Here is a 25,396-nt window from a genome sequence, read left to right on the forward strand (position 1 = left end):
GCTGTGTCCCCTTGGCACTGCATTCTTGGTCATGGGCTGCTGCAGCCCAGCCCTTCCCTGCCATGGATCACTTCTTCCTCAGACCCTTTGGGACTGCCAGCAGCAATCTGGCTTCAGGTGATCCCTCAGGAGACAGCAGTGAGTAATCCATCCATCTTCCCCACCCCCTGATTTCTCAGCATGTTATGGCCACAGCCTTATAGCTAGTCTAATACAACCTCTTGAGTTCAGTCAGGCTCCTAAGGTCCGAGGGATGAAGCCCTTACCCATCAGCAGCGATGCATATTTGAATTCCAGTCAACACAAGCACACTTTGGTACAAACCTTTATTATCTCACACCTCTTTGCCACAGCTATCATTGAAACAACTGACATTCATATTTTACAGGTTCCATTAAAAGTTACAAAGTGTAAAATATGCTTTGTAGTTCACAAAGTAAAAATTCTTGAGGATGACTTCCTGTAAACGAAATTTGGCATTGATGTTCACCCACAGGGGAACAGGCAGGCATTGTCATCTTGAGCACATGGGGGAGGCAGTGTTTGCATGGTATAGAGGCAGAGTATCTATCTTGTTGATAGATAACTAGCTTCCCTGGGATTACCTGTGTCATTAGGAGGCACAAAGAGAAACATGCCACAAAGCAGGCCCCAGTAAGCGTGGACATCCCACCAGAAATCTTGAGCAGTACCTGATTCTTCTAATCCCAGCTGGGGGAGTGGGGGGGTCACCATTCCTACTAGCTGCTCGCTCTTGCTTTGTCAGGCATGAACTGCAACTGAAGACTGCGTTGATACTTACTCTAACAAACATGGGAAGCCTCCTCCTGGCTGCGGCAATGGTAGGATTGGTGCCTGCACTAGCCACAACGCGTCTAGGGCTTCCAGGGCTCTGGCCTTTAAGGTTAGTATTGCAGGGCTGTTTTACAAATCCACATACTAACACGGAGGTAAATATTTTAGATGACACCATGCCTATCAGGTTTAGAGACTGATATTGTATTTTAAAATAGTCCTAGATACACAAGACAATTTGTTAATAAAAGATAGTTTGGAAGGACCATCATACGCAATATGCAGCAGTTATTGAGCAACAATATATATTTAAGTAGCTTGGAGATTTTGTTTTCTTTTCCTCCATCTTCCTGTGTTACAAAGCAATGAAAGTTTCAGTAGTCAGAGTAACACAATCCCTACTTGTTCTGACTGTGCCAGTTATGGATGGCATTCAGAGCCTACAAATAATGTTCTCATGGAATTCAGAGGTAAGCCTGTTTGTAGGGTACCCTCTGGACCAGATACTGTCCCCAAATCAGTATCCACATATTCCCTAGAAGTTTTGGCTAATTTGATCAACAACAATCCATTGTTACTTCCCATCCTCAACCCAATGCTAATGCTTTTAAATTTACATCCTGAGCTTCTATATCATTAAGGTAATGGGAAAAAAACAGGCTGAGAATGAGAGGAAGTATCTCATTAGAGCAGATGATCTAGGAGAGAACAGTCTGACACAGACGCCAAATTCTTCTTTCATGAATAATCAGCACTACTCATCAGGGCAGGCAGCAAAAAAAACAAATCCAAAGGAAATTTCACACATCTGGCTAAGCAAAAATGAATATTCAGGGCTCGTCACTTACTACAATCCTCGGGACCCTAGAGACCTCTTCCCAGGTACTAAACCTGCCATGTTTGACCTCCCTAGACACATGCCCTTCCAAGAGCTGAAACAATCCTGATCTTAAGCTCGTGTTAAACATGTACAGTCATAGTGCTTCCTCTTCTCAACCCCTGCTCCTAAAACCCATTTCTGCTGAATAAGCCACCACTCAATATTTTGTATGCATACATAATCCTTCAGAGATCTTAACCCAGGGAAAGATGGAGAGAGAGTGAGGAAGTAAGATGTCTACACCACAGTGACCATCAGGCAGCAAAAGCACGGGAAGGGAGGGCAAGTACATGTGGTGCCAAGAAAGCTCAAGTAGAGTAGAGGTGAACTGTGGGCACATCGACAGCAGACTGTCAGGGAAGAGGAGACTACTTCTTCAGGCATCACGAATTCCAGCCCTGGCTCCCAGAAAGACATCTGTCATCCTAGAGAAAGCAAGAGCAGGATTCACTGGCTCAGTGCTGGTCACATCTGAATGACAGATAGGCACTAGAAGGAACAGCCCTCCTAAGGAAACCAACTTGTTGCTGGAGGTTTTTTTGGAGCGCATCAGATCAACATACATCCGCTCTGTCTGGCAAATATTTATTCGGCTTTGGTTAATCAGGAGTCCACTCCATAGAAGTCGAGGTATTTCCACTCTTTTCTTTACACACCTTCATCTTGCTAAGATCTTTTCTTTCCAGAGTTTTAACTTTTTCCCAAAGTCCCAACTGCGTTTCTTCTAAGGAGACTCCAGCCCAGCAAGCACACAATGTGTCCAGTGCCTTTGTGGAGCAAGTGCTGCTATTCCTGGAGCACCCCAGTGCTGAACTGACCCAGCTGCAGATGCCCCAGGCTGCCTGACAAGCCTGCGCCTGTCCTGTCAGAGCACCTAACTGATGTAATATTCAGGCACTAAAACTGCTTAAAGCAAACCAAACACTTCAATAAAACCAGACCTGCAAAGTCCATGTGCAGATAGAAAGCATTTACAAATACAAGGATTTCTCTCGTAAAAAATTCAATAATATACTATAATTCTCTTCACACACCATCATCTCCAAGACCCAGGCATTTTAACTGAAAAAGAGTTTGGCTAAGATTTTTTTTTCTTTTCTTTTCTTAAATGGATATCCACATTTAGGATAAACCTTCTCTCAAATTTAGGCACCTGGTTTGTATACAAAGCATCCTCTTAACCTGCTGCACCCTAGAGCTGTGCTCACGCTGCCTTGGCAATTATAGCTGTGTCACACTGCAGCACACCTTTCCACATACTTCCTCACATCTATCAGTGGGGAAGAAAAAGGCATATATCAAGTACACTTTCCTTGGTGAAGTTTCAGAACTAGACTGAACAAACTGGGCTCCCTTTCCTTCTGTGGAAGGGCTTGGCATATGATCATTTTTAATTTTCACAAGACGTAAAGTTCACATGATTCCCCCGCTAGCTTCCTCAGTACACTTCTCTTGTCCTGTGCCTGCTATCTCCTCTGAAGGTGGAACTACCAAACAAAGCTGCTTCATCTTCCATACTGATGATCCAAAGTACAGCTTGTCCAAAAAAGTCACATCATTCAGTGCTTCCTACCACCCGCCATATACATGCACACAGAAAACTCAACACACTGCTCTCCTCCAAACAGAAGGTTTGCTCTGCTCCATGACTTCAACAAACCATGTTTGCCGATATCCTATTCAGGGCAGAAAGCTCCTATTTATTCCTGAATTTATTCTTGAATTCACACATAAATGGCTTATAATAGCCATGTGCTGAAAACATACACCTTCATTTCTATGGAAAAGCAACAAGGTTTTCTGATATTCAGAGAACAACCTGATATCATGTTTGATGCATGCTGGTAAGTCTCTCAACTTTCAATCAAAGACTTCTCAGGTTTATACTTTTCCTGCTTGTGATCTCATGCTAGAGCAATTTCCTCTGCTCAAGCTATGGTTAGATACCATGGTGGTAAGAACATTTGTGTGGAGTCTCTCACTAGCATTTCTGGTACAGATGAACCTAAAAGGACAACTCAAAACAGCACTAGCTTCCAGGCTCACACCCTAAGGTTTTTTTTTTCCCCCCAAAGAGTAAGATAAAAATCATCTAATAATCCCTTCTTAAAATTATTCCTTACACAAGGATAATTACAGATTGCAAAATACAGATTGCAAGAAAGACATCTTTCAGCATACACTGGTTTTTTTCATGAGATGTGGAAGTACAAATTGTAATTTGCTACTCGAAGATGAGAGATTTATGCTCAGGGATCCCATAATTTCTTTTGTGCTCTTCAAATAATTTTCTTAGTTTCTGTAGATACAATGCATGTAGCTGTTCAATCTCTTCAGTGGTGGGGTTCAGGTTCTGTTTTACAGGAATGGGGCTTCCCACTGTAAATCAAACACAACAGCAGCATTAGCTTCATCAACACCGCTTTTTAAGTAAAACTGCTCTCCCTCTTGTAACAGCTCCACCACAGCTCCCAGCAAGGTGGCAGAATCACAGCACAATTTTCTTGCCCTGGGGCCTGATCCTGCCTTTCACAAACCTGAGCCCTGGGTCTGGTTCTCCACTTCCTTTTGCTCACGTTCAGATAAAATGAATTTAAAAACCACATCATTTCAGTTTGGCAGCAAAAGAGCTAATGAGAAGGGGGTTAATCTCTAACTCAAAGGAGCAGTTTACACTTCAACATAGAATCCCATGGGCTATGTGCTGTCTTGCCATCAGGGTAGTACTCCACAAGTTCAAAATAGCATTTAAGAAATGTACCTTCTCACTGTCTTCTGTTCTGATCCAAATACTGAAGGTATCCAATGTGAGGGACATGCCTAAGAGGACCGTGGTGCCCCCAACCACACAGGCACATGAACAGGACTGAAGGAAATACAAGTATCTGTCGATTTATTCAAAATGGGTATTGCTGTCCCAGTGCCGGAAATGTTGGCTACCTCAGCCTAGGGAGTGGTAGCACGTAAAATCCTCAAACCCTGTAAGGTGTCTCTGAACCATCCACTGCCCACAAATATCATTCCAACCAAAATGTTCTCCAGGCACTGCGCAAAGCCTACTACCTGCTCTGTCAGAGCAAGAGCAAGAGGGAGCATGGGAGGTAATTCCACGGAAGTCCACAGGGCAGCCTCCTCCTCCACCAAAAGCTATAGCTAAAAAGCCTGCAATATGCCAAGAGAAGCTTTCTACTATCTCAGTCTTCCTTGTGTTGTTCAATCACGACAGATTTCAACAGCTGTTCTTGCACTGGAGGCATCAAGAGCTTAGTAGACTTGACTGAGATTACAGAGGAAGTCTGTAGAAAAGCAGAGAGTTAAAAGCACCCCCCAGGATGCTTTTAACCCCCAGGTGCCTTTTACAAAGGCACCTGAAAATCTCTTTCAACAGACGTTGCCACTTCAAATTGGATGATGTTGACTAAAGGGAAGGGAAGGCTAGCCAGAACCACAGAGATGCTGATTCTGCATTTTCCTGCTGCAGCTTCAGCTGCCAACAGCTCTCGGGCTCTACACGGTGCGGAAATTCAGACTTTATGTGGCTAGGGGTGAGAACCCAGCCCTGGACTGAACAATACCTTAGGGGGTGTGAAATCAGTATACACCCAATACATGATTTCCAGAAGCATGACTGGAAACACCAAACAACCACCAAGCCCTTCTGCAGCAGTCTGTTCTCCTAAGAAAGGAGATTTCTTGTGGAATTGGAAGCTACACTCATCTCTCTAATTTTCTGTGCAGCTTTAAGCAACCTGCTTAATTTGATATTTTAGAGTTGATTCTATTTCTGAAAAGCAGTAATAATTTTCAGGAAAAACAAAAGTACTTCACTCATCAAGTCCAAAACACTCAGACTTCACAGACCTTGGTTTTGTTGAATTGCATCTCCTTGCTTTAGGAACCACGGCTTCTGAACCAGGAGGAAACTCGCCAATACCTGGCCACGTTGTCAACACGGCTAACCGGCTCGGGTGGAGCTCAACGTGACTCTGCAGCTTTCAGGAGCTGAGCTAACACTTTCAAAGCTGTGTTGAGCCATACTGAGACCCTGCTCAAGAATGCAGGGACATGGTGATAGTTTTCAAACGTGAGAAAACAGAGACACCAAAGGTAAAGGATTTCTTGAGATCATACAACAAATTCTGTTGCAAGACTCTGGTTTTGCTGATTTGAAGCACTCCCATGCTTTAGCCGTGGAACATCTCTTTCCTTGCAGTAAATATGACAATGATGAAGATTTGCCTCAAAGTGAAAGACATTTTAAGCTTCAGAACAGTTTCAATGTCATTAGCCCAAGGAAAAACTGCAGAAAATACATTGCTCTCATTCCAGTGCTTTGAAAACTTTTTGGCTTTAAAATAAGTGACATTTTTAGCCTGCCTGTGCACAACATGGGATTTAAAAATTAAATCTTTTCTAAAACATTTAACTATATGCACTGATAAGATACAGAGCTGCATGAAATGTAACATAAAAAGAGCTACATTTTTGTCTTAAACATTTTTATTTGATCCATACTAAAATCAAATCATCCCGCCATTAAAGGGAGGGCCTTCATATATGTCCCTTGTGGAATACCAGAAAAGCTCAATTTACTTTTCTGTAGAAATAAGCTTCATTAGTTCACTTGGCTCAGAACCTGTCTAAAAATGATTTATCAAAAATATATAGATAGCCAGCTATTCCCTTCACATGATGCCCAGCACAACTTTTTTTAAAGGTGTGGTGGTCAATAGCACTAGTTAAAGCCAGTAAAAATCAATAGACATTCAGTCCTACACTCCAGTGAGAGTAGACGACCAGGGATAAAAGCTTTTGGGGAAAACACTCTCTTCCAACCTGCCTGTTGATATAGCATGCGTGCTCTCAATTAAACATGAACGGTTCTTTCCATGGAGGAAAAGCAAAAGGGAAGGAAACACCCTAGGGAGCTGCAATGCCATGTAAGCAGCAGCCTGCTGAAGGGCTGCAGCAGAGCTGCCGCAAGGCACCCTCTCCCTTCCCTCCTCTGTCTCTGTCCTGATGAGCACTGGCTCAGGACTGCACCAGCTCCTTCCGTTAGCCTTGCTCTGGAGCACTGCTGCGGTGGCCGTGCATCAGCTGAAACACCCAACTGCTGCTTCTCTGCAGGGCTAAGAAATGAAGGTGCTGGGCATCTTACAAAATAACTGCAGCATCCAGAATCTGCAGCAACAGCTGCAGAGCTGTGGCAGCGCTCTGCTACAGACTGGGCAACCCCTTGAGTTTCCTTGAGGATTGCTGAGGATAGAAGCCTGTGAATAACTGCAAATGAAGAATAAGATTTGGCCTGGGACAGAAAGGGGAAAGGGAGAAAATAATCCCCTCTTAACTGGGGGGGGGGGGGGGGAGGGGGCCGAAAGTCATTTTAAAAAAAAATTATTTTAAACCTTACGTACTTGCTTTAGATGCACAGTAACCAATTGTTTCTGTTAGAACAGATTTATAAATTTACACAGATATTAGTAGCACACTTATGCATTTTTAAACATTTGCAAAAGCATTAGAAGAGGCATAGGGAACGTACCAACAGTATGAATAGGTTGCCTGTAAGGTATTAAGCCAAAACTGTATTGAAATACTCCTCTAGCATGAAATAGCGGTAAAGCAAAGCCCATTATCTTTTGCAACTTCTCCTGTACATTTCTGAGCCATGAACCTTTGGGGTTTGCAACTTGCTTGAAGAGTTCATTTTCACCAAAGGAAAACACCGGGACAAGATGAGCCCTGTAAAACAATGAACACACTGAGAATCCCACATCAGCCTGCACTTGCACTGCTGTTCACATCAGCAGCGTGGAAATGGTTTCACAATAACCAGCACAGAAAGCTTCGGCAGCTCTAGACTTCACCAGCAACAGGCATTCAACTCTTCTGATATACAGCTGCTTTGGGTTTTTTGGGTTAAAAAAAAAGTGATTGGTATATAACTAGCAACTAGCTTTTGGGCAGTACTTAGCTGGTTGCTACCCATCACAACTTTGTATGACTGTTCATAATCATAAAAATGAATAATTGTATATATCATAATTATGATTATGATCTTATCCACCACTATTTCAGCAAGTCCACCCTCGTTCCACTGCATTTTCTCCCTTGGCAAGCAAAGAAGCCTCATTGCTAACCTTATAATGCTCCCAGCTGGGTGGCATCAAAACCAGATCTTGGCTTTCCTCTGCCTTTTGACCAGAGTAATGCATGCACTTGATTTCAGCACAAGAACTGTGATAAAAACCAGACATCCTTACAGACTTGAGTGCAATGCCAAATTCCCCCGCTGTTCAATTCCCAGTGAAATCCTGCTTCCTCCAGACTTCTTCGAAAACACTAGCCTTAATCCATTATTACCAGAGGTCAAATCCTACCCACAGAAATTACACTAACTCACTTTGGCTCCTTCACAGCCTAATGAATTCTCATTCAGTTCATGAGTTGGCTTGGGAGGAAGGGCACTGACTAGCTCCTGGCCAAACTACTTAGGCTGATGGAATCAGTGCAGTTGTCTCCAACATGCAAAAACACCACTATATTTAAAACCTTGACTGCAGTATGCTTTTCAATTAATGCTTAGTTTCATTAAATAGTATTCTACACAGTTTAAAGAAAAAAAGAGCAGGGTAATCCTAAGCAGTCTCTGAAGGATACCAAGGTGGTTTATTTGCTTTACTTAAGTCTTAGCTCCATTCAGCCCACACTATCTTTGAGAAAAACCATACTGTAAAATAGCAGCGTTGCTATAATAATGTCAGGATGAATTACTGCAGAGCTCTGAACGCCTGAGGAGGATGCACCAAGGACTGAACTTGCTGGAAAGTACTGTGGACAATCAAAACCCACCTGTATGGATAAAACCAACTGCTTCTACAGCTTCTCAAGCCTGAGGACCCCCAAAGACTATCATTCCCACTCACTATTCTGACTGGTGTCTGCTCAAAGATTCTTTCTCAAATAGAGCATATATCACCCAGCCACCTGTAAAGGAAATAGCGGAAAGCCTGGTACATACTGTGACTGTGTCAATACTCCACTTTTTACTACAACACTAGAACAAACAGGAACATCTTGTGGTGCAATAGCACCCTGAGACTGTGGGATTTCTTTTAATCTGGTAAAGGCTTTTGCAAGATGCTCTGTAGGAGGTTGAGACAGAGAAATAAGTGACTTGTGACTGTGAAACTAAAGATAAGTTAGCTGATTCATCATTTGTTTCATGTCTTTAGGATTTCTTCACTTCATATCAGATATCTGAACTACCTCAGACCAAAATGTCTTTTCCAGAAGTGCAGAGGACTTTTGCTGACACATTCAGACCACATTTGACAATTTCCTAGCTGAGGAACCACAGCTTCTCTGTGCTGTCAGTACAGGAGTCAGGGCCAGAGAGCACAGGTCTCCACGTTGCCCCTTCCTCTCTTGGTATTTGATGCTGCAGATCAAAAGCACCATAAACAAATGCAGGCACTGCTGGCAGGTGGTTCTTCTCATCTGCCTCCTGCAAGCCTCCCTCACCCTTCCATTTCCCCGTGAGTTGGAAGCTTGTTTCACATTTTGTTAATTGTTAGAAACAAAATGTTAAAACCAGAAGCAATTACTGGATGCAGAGTCTTTGGACAAGAGCTCAGGACTGCCAACAGTGCTGCAAGAGCTGTAACAGCTAGAGTCATACTGTCCTACTGTCCCACAGCCCTACTGTATAGAAATGAAGTCAGGACTCCTACGCTTCACATAGAAGCGTTTTTTTCTTGCCAGTGCTCAGATCCAGAATGACTTGTAGCCTGGTGGTTAAGGTGACCTTGTGTGAGGTTTCAAGTCACTCGGGCAGAGACAGGCATTATCACCCTAGTGGAAGGCTCTAGATGACTAAGCCTCTTTCTTAGAGAGGAGGACCATCATTTGAACCAAAGGACTTCATAAGGAAAGAAGTGGCCATTCCTGTGTTTTGCAAGTGTCCTGATCTTGTTGTTGTGTGTTGGGGATGCTTTTGAAATCAAAGCCATGAGAGGCACAGGTGTATCTAGTTTCTCAATCCAAACCAGTTTAGATGAGAGATAAACACCAACCTTTGTGATCTGACAGATCAGACATTTATGAACATGCTCAAAAAAAAAAAAGGCACTTAAATATTCTTCTAAACTTTATGGTTAAAAAAATAAAAGCTACTGATAGTGTTTAGGATCCCACTGGATTAATCAGCAGTTGAGCAGAAATTGAGTAAAGACTCATTTAGGCACCAAAGTCCTAATTTAAATACACAAGTGTTGTTTCTGGGTACAAATTAGACTAAAATGTTACTTTCTATCAGAAAACACGTCCTTTATGAGACTTCTAGTGATATGTATAAGAAACCCTCTTGGAATATTTTGACACAGAATAGTTTCTAGCAAAAATGGACCTTAGCACCCTGCGTGAAAACAGAGCGCTCTTCTTCTCAGAGACCACCTTTTTTCCAGTTAATACCTTAAACTATTACAGATTTCTCAAGATTTATATTTTTTTCTCATTGTTTTGCATGTCAATATATAATCCTGGGAGCTGTTCAGAAAGCTTAGCAGGAACAAGTTACTGGTTCCAATGTTTCCAGTATACGAGACATCTTGATCCGTCCAGCACAAACACAATAGCTTATACTGCGTAAATCACTCAAAAGGTATTAATAACCGTCTTTTAGTTACACACTGATAGCTGTTTGATAGTAAAACGTAAGCTAGTTTTTCTTGAGATTTTCATCAAAAATTCCCAGAAACTTACAATCTTCAAAAGAAAGTCTTTAGAATAAAGGTGAAAGCAAATCTTCCCAGACCACAATTTTCAGTGATTTAATAAAACAGGGCCTAGTTTTCTAATACTTTTTGTTTGCTTAAAATGATAAGAAAATCCTATCTTAATAGAACTTCAATTTACAGAACAAGGAACAGAATGTCTGCTCCACTCAGCCATAACAGCCAAGGTTTACTAATATTGTTTCATAATTCTTACTCTTTGCTAGTGCAAAAACCAACTGAAACAAAACACCAAGATATGCTAATAACACCTACTGCTTATAAATTATGAAAGTCAAAGGGAGTTTTCAGCACTCCCAGATTGGATCTAGGTGGACAGACTGGCTCCTATGCCAGACATCTGCAAGTTCTTAGCCAAGTAACTCTTGAATTCTAATTATGTGATTTTACTATATACAATATGAACTATTTTTAAGAATTAATCTGTATTCAAAGCATGCTTACTACAGCAGCCCAGATGGGAAACCTACCCATGTTTCAAGGCCATCTTAATAAAGCCCTTCCTCTTGAGGATGTTCAAAGTTAAACTTCCAGGATGTGCATTCAGAGATTCCTCTGCTCCTCCAATCACAATGACAGACGCGTGGCCACCTCCTTTGTTATTCAGCACGTATGAGATGCTCTCCTTGGATGCAGAAACCATTCCTTCAGGAGCAAACATTTTAAGAGTGACTTGCTAAATCTTCATATACAAGTACAGTGGAATTTAAGAAATATTTTAAAATATCTAAACGATGTTTCAAAATTATTACAGCATAGGACAGAGTTCAAAGATTTGGGTTCAACCCCCTCACTCTGCAACAAATTTGGTCTTAGGTAAGTCCTTTGATTTCACACTGATGAGCTAAATGCTGTTTGCCTACCATAAGAATTGTGAGATCTCCAGGGAAGAGTGTGCTCTTCTGCCAACTTAATTCCCCGTCAGAAATATTCTCTGCCAGAGAACAGAAGAGTTGAATGGCAGCAGATACTCTTGAGAGGCAGCAGCTAAAGCCATAGAGCAAGTGCATATGAACACAGGCACAGAGGGTTTAACAGAATGAATAGAGGACTTGTTAACTCAAACACGGATCTACAGTGCCAAGCTGATCCCCCTTCGTTCTTCTCAAAGCTATAAAGCAGCAGCTCCATGTAAGGCAATGGCACAACAGCGTCAGAAGAAGCAGAAAAGCCTCACTTGTACCATTCCCAGTGACTCCATCAGCTCATTCTCTAGTAACCAGGACCTGGCACTCAATCTGTTTAGGCTAAAATAGCAGAATATATATGAAGCTTTCCTGGTCCTAATACTTCTAATCAAAGGCACACTGCTGTACAAGCCTTTAACATCGACTTACGCCTTGCTCTGAACTTGGTGCTTTGGAAAATCCCCTTTCTAACAGATATGCATCTGACCCCTCCAGAGTTTCTTTGTGCCCTAAGTTTTACTTCAAAGGCTCATAGTGGTACTATTTACCCTTAAATTGTGTTGAATTAATATAGTCTAAATGACAATCTACAGATCAAGTCTAGTTTGTGGTGTTGTTTTTGGGAAGGGTGGGGTAGGTTTTGTTTGGTTTTTTTGTTTGTTTGGGTGTTTTTGTTTGGGTTTTTTTTTTTTCCTGGGCTAGTATCAAAGCGTGCTCTTTTGGATGCCAAGCAAATACTTCATCTCCTGTTACCCACTTTCTTTTTTTCCTCATCAGGAACATTACAACATGGATTATAAAAATATCACAAGAAAAGCAGGATGATCATAATGTAGTTTTGAGAGCTGGCCACCAAGAGAAATAGCTTGCTCCTGGAGCAAGTTCAGAGACCTCAGTAAAAAGCTATTTCTGTTTGCCATATGTCTTCACAGTCACTGTTACTCTGAAAAATGCAGCTGACCTGAGACTCACACATAATTTCAGTGATGCGCATTCACCAGTCAGCATGCATTTCCTTTGGAAGAGAAAGCAAGAGCCACTGTCTTTCCCCAGGACAAAGGTATCTCCCTGCTGAAGCAGAGATGTCAGCCTGCGTGCAGGGCACTGCTCCCCGCTCGCTCAGACAGCGGCTGGGTAGTGCTGCAGCTGCTCTTCCTGATGACAACAGCTGCAGCCTGGCAGGCTTTGGAGACAGGGAGCAAAAGCCCAGGTGTGCTAGGAGCATGGCTCCTAGCCAGCTGTGCTAGGAGCATGGCTTTCAGTACATGGAAGATTTTGCAAGGGTTTTATGGTTTGACTGATAACCTGCATTATACCAAAGGTCCCCTCTGGTTTACGAGCAGCATACCTGTGAAAAACAAGCCACAACGCTGACTATTCTTTAGCATGCTTTTTACTCAAGTTGTTTCTTATCTAGCAGTTAAATATTTGTTCCCACAGGTCAAGATGCTAAAAACATGTAAAGCTGACTTCCAGGCTAGGCAATGTTTAAAATGGTCATCTTCCACCCCTGCCAATCCCTTAACTTTACAAGCCTGAAAGAATCCCCTCAGAAATAACATTTGCATGGTAGGGCATTCTCTAGTATGTTGAAGTATACATGGATATGCAATTCTGATATTAATCTGAACAACATCCTAGGCACGTTTCTATGAATGGAGCAGTTGCACAGCTTTGAAATCACAGCGTCTGCGTTGCAGTCAGGAATAAGAGCTAGAGCTCTGTCTCCCAAACCTAGTCTTGTGCACCAGACCATACTTACTCAAATGCTCTAGTTTAACAAATTTAAGTAAAATAACTCCTGTATTAAACCACTGTGGGGGAACACTAGTCCTGATTTCATTATACATTCTTCTGTTCCCCAAAATTTATTGCTTGTTATTTTTATCTTTTATTACTGCAGTACCAGTCATGAATATCACCCCTTTATGACAAGTGCTGCTCAGAACAGAAAAGAAAAAAAAAAGTTTCTGTCTTTAGAGTTTACAACTCCATTAAAATTACACAAATTTGCAACATGGGACCTCACTCAGAAGTAGGTAATTAACTTCCGACTAGAAAGATATTTGTAATGAGTAGGACTTTAAGCCTTTCAGGTAAGATATTACCCTCAATTTGCTTTACAAGTGTCTGTGCAATGACTAAATAATGTTATAAATTACTATGCCCTTCTCTTTGTAAATAACTGGCACTCAGTACTGCTGTTTCACAGTTCAAGGGAAAAACAGCATTTTTTCTGGAAAGAAAAAAAGCTCAGTGATATAGTTTAAAAAAATATTAATAAAACCATTCAAATTGTTTTGCAACAACAGTTCATCATAAAACAGAGGTTTAATTTAGCACCAACGCAGATCCTTCTGAAGTGAAATTGCTTACCATTTATAGGTACAGGAATAGACGCTACATTTGAAGCAGAAGCTATAATACAGAGCAACAGCTGAGACATTCTGCTTTTACCTACCAGCACTCATTATGTATTCTCTGAAGAAGGGACAGCTGAACCAGATGGACATGATATGAAGATATGGAGTAAGCCCAGGAAATAAATTGTTGAAACTTGGACCGGTGCAAAAATTTCCAAAGGCTCCAGCTACCAGGACCCCATGAGGGTGAAAACCAAGTATGTAGTTGTGACTTGGATTCAGATCTGAAGTTTTTATAAGCTGAAAAATAGAGACAGTGGAGGACATTATAATACTTACCTCAGAAGGATTCTCAAAAACAAGTATGGAGATTGCACATTGACAGGACACAGAACCGATGGCAATTCAGTTCCTTCTGAGCACTTTAAACTACTGTCCCATTTTACAGCTGAACAAAGTTTACATAGATGTGTCTCAAGATATCATGTCTAGCATTTACTGAGGCACTATCTTGTGACCCAACAGTCCAAGTAGAAAATCAGCCCCTGCCCCTTTTTGTCACTAAATCTCAGACTTCCCATGTTTTAAAAAGAAGTTAAGTTCACCCTGGAGTAAGTATAGAATTTTACCAAAGATGAGTCTTAGACATTTGTCCAGGCTCATGGCTATTCAAGCTGTCTCTGTTGCAATGTTTACAGTTCTGTGAGAAACTTTTTACTCACGTGAATGGGAAAGTATTCCCTAAAGTACTTCCAAACAGTCCAGCTTCTCACCCACTGGGACCGCCTGCCCCCTGTGCATGGTGTTTCCCAGTCGAAGTAGAGCCACAGCAGGTACAGAACAGCAAGGAACCAGAAGTTGCCCAGGATCAGGATCACAAAGAATCCACAGCAAAACTCTGCTACAAGAGACAAAAAAGGAAACCATAGCAAGCATTAATCATGCCTGCCTCCTTTTAAGACCTTGAATTCCCAGCCCTGATATTTTTGTTACAGATGCTACTCAAAATGCATACAAATTGAAGTAAGCTTATTCCACATTGTGTGAATGTTGTTACACTGAGGGTGAAACACCTGCGAGGGTGTATCACCTCAGTCTATACTTCTTACTGTACTGCACAATTGGACGAATAAGCCTAAGATGATGCTGGTTTACTTTAATAAAACAAAAGCATAAGGTGGGAACTAACACCTTTGTCTTCTGCCCATGGTGAGGGTGAACACTAGTGTTTGGTAGAGAGCATCCAGTTTACCAAAGGCAGAATAAAAGGAGACAGCAAGACCTAACAAAGGTGTGATGCTCCAGTGCGTGAGAAAAAGGGAAGAGAGCTAGGGAAGGAAGGAGGGGAAAGGAGGCCACAGCAAGATCTCTTTTCTAACAGGAGTGGTGTCCGGCAATCATTTTCCCTTTCTGTTTCTTAATTTCTCTACCTATAAAATAGGGATGGTAGTTCTACTCCCCATGAAAAGTACTCTGTGACTAGCCAAGGAGATGCACTAGACAAGACGAAAACATTAAGAGGTTCCATTTCAGCCTCTAAACATGTCACTGTAAGTGGAAACTCACCATTGCTACGGGAACACAACAGCAGTTTTAAGTCCCAAAACTTTCAGACTCAGGTTAATAAGAACTGTAACATCCTACCACAATAACGATACATAGGAAGTGTATTATACACAATTCAGAAAGCCAGAAAAAGTTGTTTGAATAAACAGAATGTGTTACTCTGGGGCTCAGCCCTGAAATAATTATTCAGGGAAACTCCCTATGGAAACATTACCTTTGTAGGACTTGCAGAATTTTGTACTCCTGCAGCAACTCAAGCAGCTGTGGACGGAGTCGGCTGAAGCACAGTACAGCAGTACCTGCTGCTCTCCGCCCTGTAGAACCCCCTGCAGCAGCCTGCTCGCCCTGACTTCTTGTGAACAAAACGCATCAGGCTCATGGACAGAGTAATTCAGCAGATGCTGAATTCCAGGTTTGCAAGGGAGCCAGGGCTTTAGCATCATGTATTTATACAATGGCAAGCAAAACAGGACCCAGTCCTCACTGGAAGTCTCAACAGGCAGAGTTGTATGAAACAGGTGTTTTTCTGTGATATTTTACAAAGCAGAAGTAGTACTTTGTATATCCCACAACTGACTGGCTTTCCTGAGGGCAATATCCTGTTATGGCCTAAAAGGAGTTACACCAGTGAAACATATTGAGCTAAATACATGAGTAAATAGAGCAGAGTAAAAAAATGTAACAGAAGTACATCAGGTGATAATTTGGCTAACACAATGCACCAGAACTGAAAACTTTGAAATAAGCAGATGGACCAACAGTAAAAACCACTCATCCTAGTTAAGATCAGCTTCATTCAACAGAGATTACTTGGGCATTGAAAACTCACAGCAGATTCCCTATACCAAGCAGGTTTTGAGCTGCTGAAATTCAGAGCTTAACTTGGCCTATGGGCACTCTTGTGTTTCCTCCAACCTGAATACTTATTTTTACTGAACTTCTGCCAACTTGCCCTTGTGCCTAGTTTGACTGTGCCTTCAGAGTAGAAATGGATATATTGTCATGGGGTAACTGAAAACCAGAAGCAGGATCAAATCTACTGTTTTGAAGGATACTCCATTCTTCAGTACCATCAGCACAGAAGCTCGTTGCTTCCTGCTTAACCAGGCAACCCTGGTCTTGCACAGAGAAGCACCTCAGTAAGAGCTCTAGAAAAGTACCACAGCTAACTGAGGCCCACAGACCTCCAAAGTCAATGTGGAAGACTCCCAAAAGCTGCAACAACGAGTCTAGGGAGCATCGTTAATGCAGGATGAGTAACACAGGTGAAAGATGACACTCAATTCCACTGCTCCAGAGGGAGAACTCACTGGGAATCCCACACCAGCAACACTTCAAAATAGGGCACAGAAATATTTTGAGGAAAAGTCATTACTTGTTCTTTGAAGAAGAGATCCTGAAACTATAGAAATTTCTAGGAATGCTAATCTGGACAGGATACCAAGGTTCACAGGCTAAGTTCAAATAAGTATGAGAAGTTTTTTTTAATTGCCATAAATCAATTAATTTCAAGTTGTTATGCAAAAATTGGTAAGTATTTATATTTCCTACCCTTCCTTTCAGAAGGGCTTTTGGCTCAGTGCAGAATCACATGGCTTTTTACTATCAGTTTCCTAGCCAAATAGCTGAAAGGTGCTTTGGATCAAAGCATCCTTGCTGCGAGAGCTAATTAAATCAGCAGTGGTAAGTGCCAGATAGCACTATTTAATACTATGCAGACAAACATACACGAGATCAACAAGTTCACTGGTTTGCTTTAGCTAGAACACGTTCCTGCATGCATGTAAGGTATGGGGAGATAAGTATGCTGTCAGCAATTCCTAAGGAGAGCTCAGCATCTTGTAGGACAAAGCAAATTTATTATTGCATTCGCAATGAGACATGCAAAGCAAATTCCTTTTACCATACCTCCTTATTATTTCAATGCATTAACAGCCTGCAAGATGAGTCAAACACTGATGACTCAAAACCAACAAGCCTATAAACACAAAACCAGTGTTTTCTCCTTCAGAGAAGACAGTGACTAAATAAATGGCAACCACTTTACCTAAATTCATAAACAAATTCCAGGCAAAAGGTGAATAACTTGGAATTTGGCACTTTACTATATCGTTGCCTCCTTGGATGTAGTTCCAGTGTACACTGAAAGCATAATTTTTTGGTTAAACTTGAATTAAAGCTTTGAAAATATCTCTGTGGTGTATTGGAACAGTGGGGAAAAAGGGAAACAATATGGATTAAAAGACAAATCACTGCTATGGGACTCTGAACATCCAATTTGCCAGCCAACACTGGTGAGACTTTACATCTGTTTTCCTCCATTTCCCCGTTTACATGTGGATACTCATCGGCTGCAGGAAACGGATGAAAAAATATTATATATAGTGTTAGCTAGCAGCACTAGCAGCCATCCTGCCCAATGATGTTTGAACACCTGATGCTTCGCTCATTAAACAGGCTCTAAGTTTGCAGCTGTGGGCACCAAATTAATAAAATAGTTAAATACCACAGAGATAGGAAGTAGGAAACCAGCACATTGGGTGGGGAAATACAGGTCACCCCAGCAACTGGAAGCTCTGAATGCATTTGCAGTTACTAAGGAGTCAAAAATGTTTGAGTAATATCTGTTGTGAGGGCCACCAAATCTAAGATTGTCCACTAGAAGAAAAGCCTCCCATTACTCTCAGAACAGTCACAGACCATGTCCAGCCTGTGCAGGTGTATCCTAGGTGGCCAGGGCACTCGTCTCAATCCAACCAGCACTACAGGCTCTCCACAGTACCCCACAAAGCCATGCAAAGCAGCTCGCACCGAGACCTCCGGACTGCTCGACAACTCAGACAGGTCTGAGCTATGAGCCAATTCCTGCTGTTTCCCACATGCCCTTAGCAAAGCCTTCTCTAAACACATTGTGCTGCTATGTCTTAAAGGAGCTGGAGACTTTCAGAGTTCAGTGATTTGAACCTCATCCCACAAAAGACGTGATAAACAGGACATCTTTATCCCCCTGGCGTTCTAGTGAATACACAGGTAGAGATGTGATTTTTAATATTGTACTCATAAAGCCCAGAGAAGTACATGTGCATACCAATACACAAAGCAAGGCGAAAAGCTCATTTCTTACATGTATAGCCACAGGAGAAAAAAAACGAAAGATGGCATATTCTTCAACAACTACATTGATATACCTACAACAGAACAGTCCTTTCCTCACCTTTAGTCTTCAGAGCAGCAATGCCTCTGAGCTGGGTGCCTGAGGAACAGAACATTGGAGGCAACACACATGGAGAATTGCACAGTGATGCTTTCATCCCTAACGTACATTTGCTCCTCCCTATTATCCCTCAAGGTACCACTAGAGAGTTGATTTTGGCATTAAAAAGATTATTTTTCCTGCTTAGTGGATTCTTTCATTAGGGGAAAAGGAAAAAAAAAGTTTAAATCAGCCTTAATTTCTGGAAATACTTTCTAAATGATTTATAAATTGTAAAGAAAGGGACAGGAATTTAAATGAAATAACACATACAGCAAATGGACTCCAACAGTCCCACCAAAGGAATACCTGAGACAACAGCAGGCAACACCTGAGAGGAGGCAACCTGCCAAGGCAACAGTAAGCAAGTTCATGCCTCTGCAGAGTACTGCTCTGGAGCTTTTACATAGAAAGTCTCTTTTTAAAAAAATGGAGTCATAGTGTTAGTACTATCCTGTTTAGAGCCTACTAGTCTGTGCAATTCTGTCAATATACAGATTTCCACCAGAAGCACAGGAACTTGCTGCCACTTTTTACCCATGGCAGATATGGACTCCCCAGCAAAGAACAAGCTGGGGATTTATTTAAACTAACTGCACTGGAAAATTGTTGAAGTCCACAGGAATTTGGTAGCCACCTCCAGGACTGAGGTGGTAAGGAGATTAGCATTTGTTGAATACATATCAGTCTCCTGTAGCGAAGGTCCTTTGTCAGTTTATTGGTCACAACTGGGAGCCCCAGTCACAAAAATATTTGAGTATTCCTACCAAGGGAGCTGTATTTCAGCACTACTAGGATAACAAATACAAACCCTCAGATGCCAAGGTTTGGAGACTTGTTTACTCTGGAATTTGGTTCCAGTTCCCAAGCAAGCAGACCTTCCATGGGCAAATACTGATAAACTAGAGATATGGAGCATTAGGCACTATTGACTTGTTGATAGAGTGGTCTGGATACAGTAAATCCCCAAGTTACTAATTACCAAATCCCAAGACAGCATGCCACATTTAGTCTACATATTTACTGTTTCTTTTATTTCTCCTGAGGCATCCACTATCAGTTATGTTCACATATGGGTTGCCAAGCCAGGGCCTCTGGCCTGATGCAGCACAGCCATTTTTCTCTTCTTATTCTCAAGGGATACAAACAAATATACACAGAGACATGGTTAAATTCCCTCCCCAAGATGTAGGTAGCAGAGGTAGCATTCCTAGAAATACTAGTCAGTCAAGCATCAGTAAGTACCCTGTTATTCTCTGTGATCACACATCAGTCCCTACCCATGGGCCAGCAACAACAGGGATAGATGAATACAGACTGACAAAAACAAGTAGCAATAGCAGCCAGCTTGCTAGGAAAGGCTTACAGAGCTCAGATGAGTTTTCTTAGGTATCGAAAGAGAGTTTTTTAAAAAAGCCTTTGAGGAAGAATGAGACCATTTTAGTTAGCCAGCTACAGCTGATGAATTAAATCAGCACCAGATAACAAAACATCATGACATATTTGGGGAAAAGTTTATTTTTTGCTTTAGCACATTACACTGACACCTGCTTTCTCAACACGTAAGTCACTTATTATTCCAGCAGCAATATCTCACCCTGTGGCAAATGTTTCATAATTTCTATTCCTTTGGGGAAGCCAGATCCACAACTCAAAACTATCTCCAGCCAAGTTCAATTAACAGCGTGCTTCATCCTACATGCACAGAAGTTTAATCACTAGAGAACAGGATGTACTTTAATATACACCAATGTCTTTAGCATATTGTTTTGTGGCTTCATGCATATTAAAGTATACCTTTTATTATGTACTGATTTTGTATTATTAAGTATTTTGCAAATAAACACAGGGGTGCATGCACAACAGTCACTTCCTAGGTACCCAGTAAGCAGAAGACCAGCATGCTGCTGCTGGACCTAGAAAGTGAGCTGTTGAGCTGATGCACCATTCTCCCCTACCACCACCTTGTCTCAAAACCAAAATCCTGGTATCCTTCTCATAGGGTTAAACTCTCTCTCATTTCCATCTCTGATTGTCTGGACCAAGACACCACCAGTCCACCCAAGTTACCTAGTTCTGCATTTGATTTTGTACATGCTCAAATTCCACTGTCCCTTTTCACATCACATGCACAGAAGTTGGTAGAGAAGCTCATGACTCGCCTTCTAGCTTTATTTTCTCCAAAATGCTGTCATTTGATTTGTGTACATTAGAGAGGAAGAAAAACAAAAGGCTAAAGCACCTGCAAAGCAGCACTTAAACCAAATCTCATTTATTTTTCTTTAAGTTGTTTTGCCTTTAAATGAACCCTTTGATCTACCTTTTGCCTAGGTACTGATCACCTCCTGATGCAAACTGAAGCTCACTCAGAGATGTGCAGTACTGAGGCACACAGCTCACCCCTGCAGCATGCTTACATACCAAGGGTAAATTGCTGCTCAATTACTGTGCAAGAAACAGAAAACCTACACTGGTTCCTAACAGGAGAATATCAGACATACTATTAACTGCAGCAAAATTAATTCAGTCAAAGTCCTTAAGAAAAATATTTCCAAGCTTAAAAACAAAGATTCCATAAACACCAGGGACATCCGTTGCATTCATCGATGGTGACAATTTCTTTTGTGTATATGTACCATGAAACCTACAGTACAAAAATGGGAGTGATGTAACCTCTTTGCTGTCACCCCCAGTTGGTCCAGCAGCACTTACAGGCTTGGAGATTTCATTTCTTCAGGTGACTTTGCGTCTGGGGTTGGGCTGGACAACGACACAGAAAGACCACAAGCAGATACCAGCACACAGCTTCAGAGGTGGACACTATGTGGGTGCTGCACGAGCTTGGAATGGGGCCAGACCTGCCCAGGGACTGTCAGCCCCTGGCCAAGCTGATGAACCTCTAATAACAATAATTACAGGCATAAGTCTACATCTATCAAAATTGTCTGTTTCAGCTTTTTTTCCAAAGTAGGTACTCTGAAATTGCAAAACTTCATCTATTTGCTGTTTCAGCAGTGAAACAATAATGACTTGAAAATATGCTTCAGCCTGAAGCTGGTTTGGATTTCTGCTTAATATGGCAAGAAACAGCATCATTTTAGCATTTCCTGCTTTTCAGTTTTCATAGCTTTAGTTTTCTAGACTCCAGGCTGGTACCACTCTTCTTTTAAAAGAAGGAAGCCCATTTAAAACACTTTTCTTTGTCATGGAACTTTGCCTAAACTATTTTAGCCTGCTGCACTTAGAGCAAGTAAGATAGGAAACCATATGGCAGTTTCAGCTGGCACACAGCGGAAAACTGTTAGGTGGGCATTTCTCTCGTCTAATCCAGAAGCTCTTAGATACAGATCACAGTATTTCAGAACTTATTTTTGCTTCTGGTGTCATGTCCCTGGACAACTAACAGAAGAACCACTGCTACAAAGAAAACTTGTCTTTGCTGCTTGAGGGCAAACTTTGGCAGCTTGCAGTACAGAGCAGGGAAGCACAGGAACTTACACCCGGAATTTTAAAGAGGTTCCTTTTGTATGTAATGAAATTCTGTGCACATCTGTACAGCTTTTTTGAGGCAGAGGCATGTTTATTCTGCCTACGCTCTACAGCAGAAGCAATGTATCTGTAGTGCAGACCCAGGCCAAGCCAGTACGCTGTGCAAAGAACCAGAACTTTCTTGTTTATACCGTGCTACTGCAGCCATTCGTTCAGCGTTTGTTGACTGATTCGCTCTTTCTACAAGTGGTGATGAGATTCACAGTCTTCAGCAACTATTGCATATATGTGAGTAGCCTTTAGTCACACAAGCAAGAGGGCATTTCAATCATCAATTCCACGGTCTCAGAAAACCATGCAGCATTACAAAGCAAGCCAACACAATGTGCTTTTTACCTTAAATTTAGCTACTCTTAAGGGTCTCAGCCAGGAAGATAAAACCAATGCCTGATTTTCAGAGTCTTCTATCCAAGTCACATTATGGATTCTAAGTTGTAATAGACTCACATTCCCCCTATGGCTTACTCTGTGTGCCAAATCATGTTTTCACGTCACTTCTCAGATTTAAAGGATATCATTACCTGATTCAGCTTTTGTCTTCCAGGGCGTTAATTTTTAGAGTTGTCTTACTTTATCTATTGGTCCTACCAGTCCATTTTATTAGGCTATGGCACCTCACCACATACCTAGATGGACAGCTTCAGGAACTAAGCCAGTACCCTATTTATTCACTGCTCTAAACAGAATCCCTATAATACAAATCATTAGCTATCATATGGTGTTATCTCTTCATGTTTTCACATGCAGATATTTTTACATAAGAAAGACTGAATCTACAGAAGATCTTGCTTGCTATAAACTAGTTCCAGCCATATACCAACCCCCAAACACCACCTACCCCTCCAACCTATCCTCTGATGAGTTCACATGTATTTCACTTGTACTGGGGCATCCCCTGCATGATTTGAAAGTGTCACTTTTGAATTCAAGAGCTTACAAACAATGTTTCCATACTTTGTCTACTCAGCAGACAAAAAAAAAAAGGCTGAAAAATCCAGACATAAAGGCAATCCGGAACGTCAGAAACCAACCCCTTTTTCACTTCTTTAAGTCATTTAGGATTCACTCATCTGAATTTTCCTGAAGCTAAGTGAAACTTTTTGGCCAGATCACTCTGACTGTCATATGACTGAAAGGGTACACCTCCAAAATGACAAGGTCACCTTGGATCGCTCTAAAGATAAACATCCCTATAAAAGCACAAGGAGATTATTATTATTAGAATCAGTTTGTCCACCAAAATTTGAGCATTCTTGCAAACAGATTTTGTCATGATCATGTGCACTCACTATGTTCAACGTAATCAGCCATAAGACCACTTCCTTGTTGATTTTCCTTGACATTTATTCCCAGGCAGCGCCAGCTGCAGAAGACAGCTGCCTACTTCTCCCACTAAACTGCAGCAAGAGTGGATCTTCTGCAGCCCGATCACTTCTAGTAAGCACAGGACGTGATTTTCTGCAGCAGCATTGTTACCAACCAGGCTAGGATAAAAATGGCTTCCTTCTGCCGCCACTGAACTTCCACTGCATTATCATTAGACTGGAATAATGGCATAAGCCAAGAGCTAATTCAATAACAGAAAATTAAAAGCACAGACTATTTACAATGTAGCCACAAACATGAACTCTTTATAGTCCAACCACATATAATTTAGAGGTAACATAAACCAGCCAAGTGCTAAGGATAAATATGTGAAGGTGCTTCATACCCTCCATGCTTCCCCCACATAACCAAGTCTTTTGTGTGTGGGTTAACAACCTAAAAAAAAGTCATCTGAAAGACATCAGACCACCACCTGAATGATACTATATTTGCAAGATATACAAGGAAGACGCGCGCACATTCCTTTTCTCCTTGTAAGTCCTAAAGCATAGATAATGGTAACACGTTCCATCATTTCCAGTAATGCCCAGGTAGTCAGATGCTCTACTCCTCAGAACAGTGTTGTTCCACACAGACTATTCAATAGCTGCTTGCCAATTTACACAGTCCATGGATCTGGTCCCAGAGAGTTAAGGCTTAGCTTACCTTATCAAGTGACTCATTTTATCAAGTTCAAGATAACAACCCATAAGAATAAGATTTGCTGCTGTGAATAGATGTTTAGTGAGAGGAGTCTATTAAGATATTAGGAAAATTCTCTACAGAGGAATAATCAGCAGAAAAAGTTTACCAAGTAAAATTATTAGGAACGCTTTCCTAAAGCAAGCGAGGACATTTTTTGTAAATTTATGGAAGTGGCTGCATTTAAGCCAGTTCACTGTCAATCCTTATTAATTTTTATCACCTAGTTAAATGAGAATTTTATTGAACTACAGTATATAAAGTTATTTTACAAAACCAGTAATGAAAACAGCATTAGTCATCCTTAAAGTCAGCCTTTATGCTCACGTTCAATAAAAAGTTGTTAGTTGTCAGAAGCCTTGTGAGATGCCTTGCAGGCATCTCAATAAGAAGATGCAGTCACTAGCTTTTTAAGATCATATTTGAAAAAGAACCCATAGAAAGAAATAGACCCAAAAAAAGAGAAAAAGCTTTCAGGGAAGAGAAGACCCAAGCCCAGAAGTGCGATGCTCTTGCCCGCCCGGGGATAGCGGGGGAGCCGCTCGCCGCCCGGCCGCCTCTCCTCCCACGTGGAACCACAGGGTGACACAGACCGATGCCCACGGGTGACGCTGGTTAAGGAAAAAGTCGATTCTTCCCCTTTTCTCTCTAGGGTAAGGGCAGGAAGGAGGAAGGCTGTTACCCAGCAGGAGGAAGGAGAAGATCCACTGCAGCACGGCGACTGTCTGGATCCTCCTCTTTAGGGGAATGTTGATGGGGGCAAACTCGACCTTCATGCTGACGGCGGGAGAACAGCGCGGGGAGGCACGGAACCGCCGGCTCCGGCCCCAGTGCCGGTCCCGCTCCCAGCCCGCCGCCGCGCCGCTCTGCCGCCTGCAGCCGCGGCCCCGGCCACCGGCTTGTGGGGCAGGGACGCGCCCCCTCCCGCCACCGGCGCTGCCCACAGCCGCGGCGCGGCACCGGGGCCCGGGCGCGGCCCCAGCAGGCGGGGATGGGGAGACGACCGCCCCGGCGCAGCCCGCCCCAGGCTGCGGGCACCTTCCTCCCTCGCCCCGGCCGCAGGAAACCCGATCCTGACCTAGGAGCGGGCAGGGCCCGGGCGAGGCTGCGGGCTGGGCACGCCTCAGAACGGCGCTACACCCCTCCCGCCGCAGAAACGTCCGACGCGGCTTCCACAGCCCAGTGCTGCCCTGGCCTCGGCTCCGAGCCGAGAAACACAC

At 42.3% G+C, this 25,396-nt stretch overlaps 1 protein-coding gene across 1 annotated transcript; it reads right to left on the reverse strand.

Moving 5' to 3' along the window:
* Positions 1-330: 330 nt before the first annotated feature.
* MOGAT1 (monoacylglycerol O-acyltransferase 1) lies at positions 331-25,188 on the reverse strand. Its single transcript, XM_075507376.1, has 6 exons — positions 24,859-25,188; positions 14,464-14,642; positions 13,840-14,041; positions 10,941-11,115; positions 7,218-7,417; positions 331-4,054 (listed from the first exon to the last, which is right to left on the reverse strand). Exons 1-6 carry the CDS (start codon positions 24,950-24,952, stop codon positions 3,900-3,902), a joined length of 1,005 nt encoding a protein of 334 aa, XP_075363491.1. The 5' UTR covers positions 24,953-25,188; the 3' UTR covers positions 331-3,899.
* Between the last annotated feature and the right edge of the window lie 208 nt (positions 25,189-25,396).

Source organism: Mycteria americana, chromosome 7 (assembly GCF_035582795.1).
Source record: "Mycteria americana isolate JAX WOST 10 ecotype Jacksonville Zoo and Gardens chromosome 7, USCA_MyAme_1.0, whole genome shotgun sequence".
Classification (NCBI taxonomy): Eukaryota; Metazoa; Chordata; class Aves; order Ciconiiformes; family Ciconiidae; genus Mycteria; species Mycteria americana.